Here is an 11680-nt window from a genome sequence, read left to right on the forward strand (position 1 = left end):
CAATGTAATAGTCCTGCAGTTATGCTTGGTTGCAGCCATGTTTTAGTGTGGAGTTAAGTGTACATTGCCATTCCCTCTTGCAGTAAAATACCCCAAAATGACACAAGGCAACTGTATGGAAAGTACCAAATTAGCAGCTGTTACAGTAATGTATTTAATCACCCAGTCATGCATCATAAAATTACATATTTTGACCACTCCATTTTTATAAAATGCAATATAAAAATAAGATTTTGTCAAAATAATGTGTACACTTAACCATCCACCACCTCTAGGCCCACATACAACAAAAGGCAAAATTACCAGTTGGAATAACACTGTGATTAATTCATGCCAAGATGACATTTAACAAAAACAAGAACATCCAAAACATCAACCCCTGTCCTGAAAATACCTCAGGGTTTCTAATACCCATTGCAAGAGTATAAATTCAAGTATCTTTATGTACAGTATGCAGCTAACTCTTGTCCTACATCATGCTGAAAGCCATGGCTACCCCATACAGTTTGAGTACAGTTTGAATTTGTCACGTGTTGGGCTGGCAGGGATGGCTTTCCAGAGGCATGTAACCTCTGAAAACAAGGTTCTGTCAAGAATAAGATGTCAGATCAGTTCTAGTGCTGTGAAGAAGTGGGCAGGGGGAAGAGGAATCAAACCCTCTAAATTGAACAGCTTTTCCTACCTGTTCTCTTAACCTGCAGATAAGGAGACTATACAGTTAAAGCAAGTGATTATTTTCCAACTCTGACACAATAAATATTGAGAACAGAACTTTTTTGTTTGCTGGCAAGTGCTAAAGCCTAAAGAATGCTCTCAGCTTCGTAGTCAGGTGCACATAGAACAGCTGTGCTCCCTGAGCACTGGCTTCAAACCTAGAAAGGGGTAGAGAGACAGCTTAAGCAAGTTCTAAAGCCAAGGAAGAACAGATCTAGAAGGAATAGTTAAAGGCTTGGTACAGGTAAGTGTGGTTGAAGTGATGTATCATGACATAGAGGGTGCAGCTTTAAGAAGTTTTGGAGGTGTAACATAAGCTGTTTTCAGCTTGGATAACGTATCATTTTCTATTAGGTTAAAGATTAAAAGAAATGATTTAGTTCTTCTGTAAGCACAGGAGAGAAGGGGTAGGTGAGATGGATTGGTTTTACTGACCATGCAAGAGAATATATGAGCCTGAAAAGGGATTGGTTCCTTTAAAGGTTCCTCAGGTGCAGCCTTCTGCTGACTGCCCCTTTTTTCATGTGATGGGTATTACACTGAATTCTGAATATTCAGGTTCCTTCTCCAGTATTTAAATAAGTGGATCAAAATAGCTTTTCTAACAGAGCTGTCAAACAGTTTGTTTTTATTTGGTTGTATATTGTGGCTGGAATTAAGAGGCATTCAAAGGCTATAAAGACCAGACCAACCTCTGTGTTCTGTCAGGTAAACAGTGTGAGCAGCCACTTAGTTTTTGGAGTTATGGCCTGCATACTAATGTCTAAATCAAATCATATCTCTGCAAAACATGCCCCTCATTTTGGTCAAAAGTGAAGAGAAAGTTCCTAGCAGTACTTCTTTACTTTATGTAGCAGGAAGTGTTTGGTTTTTTTTAAACCTATGCTTAAGGTCACAACCCTCAAAGAGGAGTAAGACTTATAAAGGTAGGGAAAAAATGCTATAAATGAGGAAAATGAATTCCTTTATATCTTCTAAAGCAGGTCGAGTGATGAGTTCCTTACACTGAAATTCTGGACTGCCACTGAGGAATAAGCCTCATTGCTCACCCCTTCTCAAAACCCGATCTGCTTTTATAGTGCTTAGATGAGAGGTCTGGCATTTGGCACCCCCGAGATTCTGGATGACATCTGTTGCCAGGTCAGCAAGCCATGACTGCGGTGGCACAGGTTTCTGGAAATGCAGTCATGCTGCAGGGGGGTCTGAGAGGGAAGAAGACATTCAAGACAGAATTTGGCACTTTGAAAAACGAACGTCTGAAATTCTCAAGATATCAGGTTTTTTTCTTACGTTCACAGAAACGCAGTTGGTGCTTAGGTCACACTTGGCACTACATAAGGATTTCAGCCAGAGGAAGTGCTGTACAGATAAGTCCCCTGGTAGAAGGGATGTTCTCTTTCACCACGCAGTGAAATATTTCACCTTGAAATAATTGGGTGTGCTTTTTTGTTTGTAGTGAGGTTACCCATCTCTACACCTCTGCAGTGCAGAAGAACGTGTGCAAAGAGTGTGCTGACAGTTAAGCTCTAATTCTAGACCACTTAAACAGATGGAACTGAGGGAGTGGGAACAGGTGATTAAAATGTAGGATACTTTACCCTGATGTGACACTGGAGTCTTAGTTCTGTTTCTAGACGAGGACCTTTAAGCACAGGCATACAAGTTATGGGTAAACATTCCAGAGATGAGATTCAAGTCTATCTTCATACAAGAACATGACAACTGAAGACAGAAGAGATCAACAAAGCAGAAACCGGAGTTGTAACATTTCACAAAAGTGCAGACAGGCACAGTAAAAAAAATAAAATAAGAAAATGCTACAATACCAGAAAATTTAAGAATGTGCTTTCAAATAGCCTGTCTGCGTTTGGTTTCACAAAGAGTTAAATTCAAATCCTGTCCAACACAGCAAGCTTAAGAAGCACCTTGCTTTCCTACGGGAATGTTGGCTCCTTACATCATGCCAGCTGCTACAAAGCTGCCTCACAAATTCTGTGAGAGTTACTTACCAACTTTCTCATTGCAACCAGCTGCAGAAAAGAACAACTGACAACGTGGAAAGGTGGGTGACAGTTTTTCGCATTGGGTTCCCAAACCTCAGTATCTGAACTTGTATTTAATCAAAAGTCTCATTACCTGATCTGAGAAATTCACTGTCTTCTGAAAATGAAGATTGCTTCTGTTTATCCTGTTATATTGCTGTCTTAATAGTTAACTTCTTTCTGTGAGAAAGTTTCAGAGAATTCCCATACTGCTATTCATAGATAAGAAAGCTTTCTATGTTAATTTGAGCCAAATATTCATTCAGATATTCCAGAAATGCCAGCTCACAATCTGCACCCCGTGATAGGGGACAGGCCAAGAAACGCTTACGGTTTTAAGCAATCTCCACTGACAGAACTACATTTCACAGGGTTCAGAAGCAACTGACAGCTGTTCTTCTTGGATTATGGGTGCTTTCAGAAGGAGAAGGGAATGGACAACCATAAAGCTAGCAAATGGCCACTTTTAACTGGGGTGGGGAGAAGAAACTATCAGAACTTACCATCCTGCATTTCTGTTTTGATAATTAGATGACATTGGCAAGTTTGCACCTTCCCCAGAGGTAGGCCTAGCTGTAGGAATTCTATGTAACTTGGTAACTGTATGCTCTTTCCCATTATCCTCTGCAAACTCTGCCCTGCCCCCACTGTGCCTTCTTCAGCTTCCTTTGGTTCTACAGTGTAAAGTGCCTCAGCAGTCTGTTCCTAAACTGCAGGTTTAGGAGTAAGGCAGAGTTCACAATATCACCTACGAGAACAGAAGAGGTCTTTACTGCTATAAAGCTTCCCTTCACCTCTTAGTAGCAGTAATAGAGCTGGGGTTTCATGCCTCGCAAGGAATCATCACATTGCTTTTCATCAGCATCCCCGCTCACTAGCATGTCATGGGGAGAGCTGTCACACGGGAGAACCAGCTGTGAGAAGTCAAGCAGGAAATCCTCTTCGGAGGCCAGCAGCAGCTCGTTCCATGCTGAGATGTCCAGCTTCCCTGCAGTACCCCCGTATTCTTCAGGGAGAATCACTGGAGGAATGTTTTGATGAAGAGAATTCAGGTCAGAGCCATGAAGAAAAAACTAAAAAAGAAAGCCAAAAATGATTTTATTAATGCATTTCAAATACTTTGTGGCATATTACTATCAGTTAAAGAGCTTGCTTTGAATTAAAGAGCAAATTTTAGAAGGGGTGGCTTTATGTGCAAGTGTCAGCATACAGCAGTGTGCAGGTGCTGTTAGGCACACTTGTGAGAATAAACCAAGTCCAGTGCAGCATAAAGCCCAGCAAGAAAGGCTTGAGACGTGTCAGTCTCTGCAGACATTCCAGGTTCAACTAATCCTCAAGTTCATTGGTGGGACTGACAGTATTTTCCTTCACGGAGAGGGCATCATCCTTTGCTACATCCAGTCGTACAGCACCCACCCAGGGCTGTGCTGGACACTTGGGTAAGGGAGAAAAGCAAGGGGAGGACAACACCTCCCTGTGACACCACCTTATAAACACACAGCATTACTCGCCAGGATAATGCAACCCCAGGGATGGAGTCAATGTCCTGAACATACACAAAGCATCCTTATTCTTATACCAGTATCAAATTCTTCAAAGCCAGTTCAATCAAGTAAATGGCACCAACGTTCTTCAACAGGTTTTACTTGCAGGGGCTGAGCAAGGAACTTACAAACATCAGCATTAATGTTAAAATGACACAAATCCTTACCCGGTTTGCTATCTTTTCCTTCAGAAAAGGCTTGATGATGGCAAAAATGCCTTTGAATATACGAGGTTCATTAATTATGTTAACAGCTTTTATTCGAATGGGAAATCCATCCTGAAGGGTAAAGAAGATTTTTATAGCGCAGTTTAAAAAACATTTGTTATTTTCCTCTTTTCTAAATGTCCTGAGGCTGCCTGCCAGCACAACCCCCTGGTTTCCAAACCCCCATGAGATAAAAACATAAACCATTGTGGAAACAGAAATGCACCTTCTCACAGGGAGCAGAACGAGAGCTGTGGGCGTGAAGCCAAGGGATGAGAAAACTGCACAGTGCCCTTGCACTGGGAAATGTACTGCTGCCAGTAGATCTTCATCCCCAACGTTGTTCATCTCCCCTGGAAAATAAGCCTGGGTAGTCACTGTCCTTGGGGTGTTCCCAGCCCTGCTGAGGATGCAGTTACAGAGCAACGATCCCAACTCCTCAGGAGGGAGCACGCCGTGCTGGGAGCAGTGAATTGGCTCCTTCTGGAGATGCTGCACAGCAAGGCTGATGCAACGTGTTTATTCAGGCCACAGCTTCTGGCCTTCGCCTCTGCTCTTCCTCTAAAATAAGGGGACACCCACCACTCTATCTGTGCAAGTTAAATGTGGGCTCAGTTTAATGATAATTTAGATCTTAATTAAAGGACTACGTGACTTCTTATAACAACATTCAAAGCCTTGCTAGTTTCATCTCCATAAACTCCTATTTCCCCGTCCTTCCTTATTCCCTTACAGATGCAGCAAAGAACAGAACCAGCTCAGACCAGAGTAAAAGCAATGAGGACCCAAACCCTTTCTAGTTTTCCTTATCTCAGTCCTTCAGCTAACACAGCTGAATGTGAACAAAACTTGTCAGAACTTCCTACCCCCTTGATGCTTTCACCTTCCTATTTGGTACAACTCTCCCTGTGCTCACACTCTTGCTCTAAATTGCTCTCTGTTGCTTTCCTTCCAAACATGCAGTTTGAGATCTTTTTACTGCAGTCTCTCTTGCCACCCTCTGTGCTGAAGAAGCCTTTCCTCTGCCAGGGACTGGATGGAAATCCTCCTCAAATCACGCTCAGTCAAAAATCCCCTCTGCAGCAGGTTTTGGGCATGCACTCACCCAGCACTGAGTGTCATGCTCCACTGTGGCTGGAAGAGCCATCTTTAAGCACAAACCACCTGCATACCAACAGCTGTTCCTCAGCATTCAGGCAAAAGGCTTTCCTCTGCTAGGCCAAACTGAGTGGCTCTGTTCTTCATTGCTAGCTTGCAGCGCTGCCCTCTTCTGTTCCAACTCTAATGCAAATTAATTTTAGGGATGCAGAAGTCAAAACATGAAGGGAAGCTGGAAAGCTCTAAGAAACTGCTGGGGCAGGGCCATGTCTTAACTCTCCCAGTAAAATCCAAGGTGCTAAAGTTTCTGGTAACACAGTCAAGAACTCTTTTAGACACAGAAGCTTTCATTTACAATGAACAAACTTATTTTCCCACCGGTTCAGGTCTTACCTGAAGAATTCCAATCACTTTTTTGGCTACAAAAGGACCAAAATGAGACGCCTTAGATAAGCTGACTCCTTTGTAGTCTGCCAGGATTACAATTCCATTCACCTGGGTCTCTTCGGACTGAATGAGTTTTTCTAACGTTAAGTATATGGCACGAATGTTCTCAGTAATCGGATAATTACTGGGTGTCCATCTGTCTGAGGTTACAAGACATGGATGGTAAGTCAAAAAGTAAATATAAGCTAACAATACACATTCCAAAAACTGATTTTCTATTTTTCTGGACTTTACAAGTCTTTAATAGCACAGTGCTAGTTCAAAGCCGCTTTTCTTAAGCAAGAGATCAATGGCAACTCGTGTTACTGCAAGGAGCAAAGCAGTGGTTATAGGAACCCTGATCTCCACCCAACACAGCTGACTGAAGCAGCTTCAGCTCAGAAAGAAAGCAGGTAAATGGAAAAGAGGAGAATGAATGAAGTCAAACTTACAGCAAGCCTGGCAGTGCCAAAAGCACATTGAAACCTCTGCTTGTTTGCAATGGAGTCAAAGTCACAGGCTCCTCTCCACTTATTATCACAGCAAATTACAAGCTTCTCACTGCAAGCCAGCAGCCCTGTCTTATTCTGAGTTACTAGCCAGTAATTCTTCTGGCATCACCTAACATTTCATCAGCCCACTGCACTGCGTTTTGGTTTTTACTCAACTGCAGTTATTGCTGAGACAGGAAAAGGAACCGGTATAACATTGGCTAATGACAAAAGTTCCTGCACAAGCTGGCTGTTCCAATTTCAGAGAGCACCTACACACTCTGCCTAATTAGCCAGTGCTCACAGGAAAGCAGGACACGGATTTTGGGCCCAGAAACGCCTTGGGGTTAGAGAAGCTACTCATGCATGTCAGTACCTGGACGGATGCAGACAATGTGGCGTCCCTCTGGGTCCCGGTGGGGCAGCACAGTGACAAAACCAGACTCCAGGACAGGCTTTATTGCAGAAGGCTTCAAGTTGTTGAAGACCTCAGGCCAGCTCCTCCGGCAGCTGTGGTAATTCACCAGGAGCTGGAGCGCTCGGTCGTAATCGAATTTCCTGGCTCTGAGGAACCTGAGCAAAAAGGCATCTTCCAGGCAGGTCCCCAGGGAGGGGTAGTCTTTGCACACCATGTCTCGGAGCGCCTGCACGTCTCGGAGCCGCCATTCGGGTTTCTCTTGGAGCTCCTCCCGGGCTTTGGTAACGAGATCAGGAGACAGCGAGCAAACATACTTCGGCCGATCCGGCAGCAACTCGGTGTCTGACAGAGACCCCGCGGATGGACTCGTCCTCGTGCAGTCGCTGTCCCCTGACATCACGTGGCAGCAATCTGTGAAAAAGCAAGCTCACAAGTGACAAGCAATCTGACAGACCGCTACTGCATAAAGAACTGTTTGAGCCGGAGGAGACCTTTGTCACGTATGCATTTGGGATGTGCCGTATCCCTGCCGAGGAACCGGCTCTAGAGCCCAGAGCAGTTCGGGCACTGCCATTCTGTTCCTGGCGTTTGGAAGCGCAGTGTCTCTGATCCTGCACAGCAGGTACGGAGAGCCCCTGGGTGCCACCCAGCCAAACACAGGAGTTAAACAAGAATACAAATTGCACGAGATTTACACGGCTTTACTGCACGGCGCAGGGCTTGTCTTAACACGTACTTCCGACAGCGTCCAACTGGAAACCACAGCCAAACGAACGGGATGCTCCTAAACCCAGCAACGAGGGGAGGAGGGCGAGATGAGAAAGTCCGGAGTGCGGCGCGCCTCCTGCCGCCCGGGCCAGGAGCGGAACAAGGCGGTTCCATCCCCGAGCGCCGTTCGCTCAGGGCCGGCACCCGTCCGAGCGGCGGGCACAGGCCTCCGGAGCGCTCACCTGCCGGCTCGGGGCCTGGCCCCCGCCCGCACTCAGGCGGCTCTGCGGCCCGCCCGGCCCCGCTCCCCCGCCTCGCTCCCCTCCGACCCGCAGCCCCCGCCCAGCGGCATCGCCGCGGCCCCAGTCCCGGCCGTACCGGAGCGGCCCCGCGCGGCAGCGCCGTCTCCAGGCAGCGGCGCCCCGGAACCAGAACGGCTGCCAGGAAGCGCCACCCCGCCCCGCCCCGCCCCGCCGCGCTGCGCGCACACCGCACCCACCGCAGGCACCGCGCACAGCACGCGCTGCACACAGCGCACACCGCACACAGCACGCACCGCGCACACCGCGCACACCGCGCACACCGGCGCTGCGCGGTACCCCGGCCCGCAGCCCTGCGTGCGGGAGCTGCGTGCTGGGCTCCGGCAGCTCGGGGTCGCCCCCGCCGCCCTCCGGGGCAGAACGTTCCCCTGATCCCCTCGGCACGACTCCGCGCCGCCGTGCCCAGAGAGCGGAGCTGTCAGGGAGGAGCTGCAGCCGCCACGAGCCCGCACCTCTGCCTCCCGTACTCTGCGCCGAGCACACCGGGGCGCTCAGCACCTTCCCCGGCTCCGCAGCTCTCCTTCGGGCGCTCCCCGATCCATCGCTCCCGTAACACGAAGGTCGCTGCAGGCGCTGCCCGCTTCTCGTTCAGCCGGGAGAGGGAGCCCGGGAGCGGAGCCGGAGCCGTTCTGCCTCCGTAGCGCCTGAGATCGCGCTGTGTTTTATTTTTTATTTTATTTTATTTCATTTCATTTCATTTTTTAAAGAATGCCAAGAGAAGGGAGCGCGAGGTGCTGTCATTTAGGGCCGTGTGTCGGTACTTTGTGCGGCTTCCTGTAGGCAGCGGGATGAGGAATGTCCCCAGCTGTGTTGGATCCCGGTTTCGTGCTGTGGTCAGAAGCAGGTCGGGCTGGGCTGAGGAGGGGCTTTAAAACACCAAATGGAGAATGCAGGAGCTGCGAGCTGGGGTTTGTTCTGTAAGGTGCAGAGTGGGGTGGAATTTGCATCCTAAAGAAAGGAGATCGGTCGGTCCACATGGAACTGGTTAATTGCTGCTGTAGCAGGGAGTAGGTGTGGGTAGCCGACAGGATGGGGGACAGGCTGGCATAAGACAAAGAGAATAAGGAAGGAAAGCATAAATGAGAACAGTGTAGCGAAGGACTGGAGATGGAACGTAATTTGGGGTCAGTCCCCAAACACAGCAACTCCTGTCTGAGCTCTCCTCAGGTGGAGAGCATTGAACTCCGAGAGCAGCGGGTGGTGAAGGGGAGGAAGGGAGGATCTGAGCCCGGAGCCAAGTCTTGGGGGGAGTTCTGAAGATTCTGGCTGTGATACCACAGGAGTGGCGGTGAGAGTTTCTGTAATTTACTCTGAGTGCTGTGGTGTCCTGCGATTAGAAACCAGTAAATGCAAAACACATCTATAAGGAAGTGAGAGCTAAAAAATGGAAGCAGGCATCCAGTCAGCCCTCCTCTTCTTGGGGAGTCCTGTCCTTATCCTGCAGGAGGCAGGATGCTCTGCACTGTGTGCATGCACTCCTCCCCAGCTGACAGGGGGCTCCTGCCTCGTTGGCTCCGATTCTGCCACACTTTGCAGGAGCTTCAGCCAGCAGTTCAGCACTGCCTGACCTTGGAGCCATGCCTGGGCCTGTGGGGAACCCGGCCTTCCTCTGCTATTGCCTGGTTGGTGCCTTTCTCAGCTCTGCTGCTGCTGGGTGCTCCTGCCCTGCCGTTGTGTTATAAATGGGTGGCTGTTGGTGTTGGTTGATATTTAATGAAGTCCGTGTAGTACTCTTCACTCATTTACTTATCCAAACAGTCTTAATGCCCAGCCTGGGAAAGTTATCTTGGCTTCTTTAAGCTTTTCCACCATTAGCAATAAACATTTTACAGTCTTGGCAAGCTGAGACCCAAAAGTGAGCATGACTTCAAACAGCATTGCTAGCAGAGAAGGCTTTAAACTGATATTAAATCTCTAAACTGAGCAAACATAACAGTCCGGTAATAAAGATAATCTGTGAGCAGTTCGGGCCAAGAGGGGCTCTGATCCCTGGGCTTCAGGCACTGCCTGCTATTGCAGCAGCACCGCCTGCAGAGCTCTGCCCCTGCTCTGCACATGCTCTGCCCACGCGTGCAGCAGGCCAGAGGTGCATGCAAAGCACTGGAAACAGGCTGCACTATGCAAATGCATGCAAACCTGTCACACCTGCCATGGGAGCAGCTGTGTGCAGGCAGACACCTCGCACCCAGAAGTCATGGGAACACGTGGTGGTCAGACACACAGCGTGACACAGGCACGCAGCCTTACCCGGGGTTTGAGAAGGCTGCTTTCCTCTTTGGCTTTACTAGCTTTGAGACTAGCAATGGTTTTGCAAAGCCTTGGTGAGGAATGTGCTTGGTGGGGCCTCCGAGTGTTTTAAATATTGTGGGATTTCTGTAGTTTAAATTTATTCTGAACTGAGACAGCATTTGCCTGATCTTCTGTTGTGTTTCCCAGTTCCTTTGCACGCTGGAAGGACAGCAGCAGTCTCTACATGAGGATGTGTGCCTGGCAGGATCGGGGCTTGTGGGGCTGTGAGTGCTGCTCAAGGACCCATGCTGCACGGGTGAGAGTAGCAGGAGCAAGCACGTGGGTTTCATCCTGCAAAATCCAGTCTGAAAATGGTGGAGCCAGATGAAGGAAGCACTGCTTCTCACTGGATTGGAGCAGTGCTTTGCTGTTTCAGCCAGGTAGTCATCACAAGCCCTTGTGTCAGTGGGAAGCAGTTTGTGTACCTGTGTTTTCTCCCACAGCTGATGTCCTGCAGCACTGCTGGTCTCTGTCCTCAGAGCTGACAGCAGTCACAGCACGCCTGGCAATGCTCCGGGTCCAAAGCCAGAGGAAGCCTTGCCATCATAGAATCATTAGGATTGGAAAAAAGGAGTAAGACCACCAAGTCCAACCCCCTGCCGCCCCACTGTACCCCCTAGCCTTGTCCCCTAGTGCCACATCCCCACGGTTCCTGAACACCTCTAGGGATGGTGATCCCTGCACTCCCTGGGCAGCTGTGCCATTGCATCACCACTCTTTTGGAGAAGAAATTTTCCCTAATATCTAACATCAGAAATAAAATTCCCAAACTGCTCTTCTTCCCAAGCACATTCAGTGCTCTTCACCTCTTCAGTGCAGAGCACACCATTCACCCCAACAGCCCCTTACACAGTGAGCTGAAGGAAGTGTCTGCGTTCTTGTTTGTGCTGAGCTGTGCTGCTCGTTCCGCACGTAACGAAGCTGACACTATATTGCTGTGTTTATTGGCCTGGCTGGCAATTTTTCAGGTGCTAGGTGTGTTTATGGCTGTCAGGGTCACACCTTCATTAGGAATGGGGAGAGGGATTTTAAACGTACCCACAGCTTACCCTTCCTCCTCCGGCCTCTTGGTGTGGAAGGGGGATGTGCGGTGCCTGGCCCGCATCCCCAAACTGGTTGGTGTTTGTTGCACTCAGCCTTGAAGGAAGCACAGCCTGGCACACAGAATTGCCTGGCTCAGCAGTGCCACGTTGCTGAGCTGTCCCTCCCGCCTCTTGTTTTTCAGGGCTATCTGTGTCTCTGTGTGCACTTGCGAGTTTAATAGCAGCAATAGTTGCTTTTGTCAGAGATAAAACTCATTTGGCTTATTTATTTATTTATTTATTTATTCTGTTGTTTGTTTCTTTCCACCGAGATACGAAAGCTGCGGAAAAGGCTCCAAAGCCTGTTGGCTGTTTCAGATGAGGGTTATATAAGGAATATGA

The 11680-nt window shown here is 48.3% G+C and overlaps 1 protein-coding gene across 3 annotated transcripts; it reads right to left on the minus strand.

Annotated features, from left to right (window-relative positions):
• Positions 1-130: 130 nt before the first annotated feature.
• TTPAL (alpha tocopherol transfer protein like) lies at positions 131-8483 on the minus strand. 3 transcript variants are annotated; one of them, XM_042883634.1, is made up of 6 exons: positions 8026-8033; positions 7676-7723; positions 6898-7350; positions 5998-6191; positions 4468-4578; positions 131-3829 (listed from the first exon to the last, which is right to left on the minus strand). In XM_042883634.1, the coding sequence occupies exons 3-6, from the start codon at positions 7334-7336 to the stop codon at positions 3554-3556; spliced, it is 1020 nt and encodes a 339-aa protein (XP_042739568.1). In that variant the 5' UTR covers positions 7337-7350; positions 7676-7723; positions 8026-8033; the 3' UTR covers positions 131-3553. The 3 variants fall into 3 exon arrangements, with proteins under 3 accessions (XP_042739568.1, XP_042739567.1, XP_042739566.1); XM_042883633.1 differs by lacking the exons at positions 7676-7723; positions 8026-8033 and adding an exon at positions 8420-8483; XM_042883632.1 differs by lacking the exon at positions 7676-7723 and having other exon boundaries at positions 8026-8067.
• Between the last annotated feature and the right edge of the window lie 3197 nt (positions 8484-11680).

Source organism: Lagopus leucura, unplaced genomic scaffold (genome assembly GCF_019238085.1).
Source record: "Lagopus leucura isolate 7727_CA_CO unplaced genomic scaffold, USGS_WTPT01 Super-Scaffold_100039, whole genome shotgun sequence".
Lineage (NCBI taxonomy): Eukaryota > Metazoa > Chordata > Aves > Galliformes > Phasianidae > Lagopus > Lagopus leucura.

What these genes read in the sequence shown, in the direction of transcription:
- TTPAL (XM_042883633.1), bottom strand. Translation starts at nt 7,336, where the DNA reads ATGTCAGGGGACAGCGACTGCACGAGGACGAGTCCATCCGCGGGGTCT. An exon ending in CATTGTCTGCATCCGTCCAG is followed by an intron (nt 6,192 to 6,897) that starts GTACTGACATGC and finishes TTGTAACCTCAG; the next exon opens with ACAGATGGACACCCAGTAAT. An exon ending in AAGTGATTGGAATTCTTCAG is followed by an intron (nt 4,579 to 5,997) that starts GTAAGACCTGAA and finishes TTTACCCTTCAG; the next exon opens with GATGGATTTCCCATTCGAAT.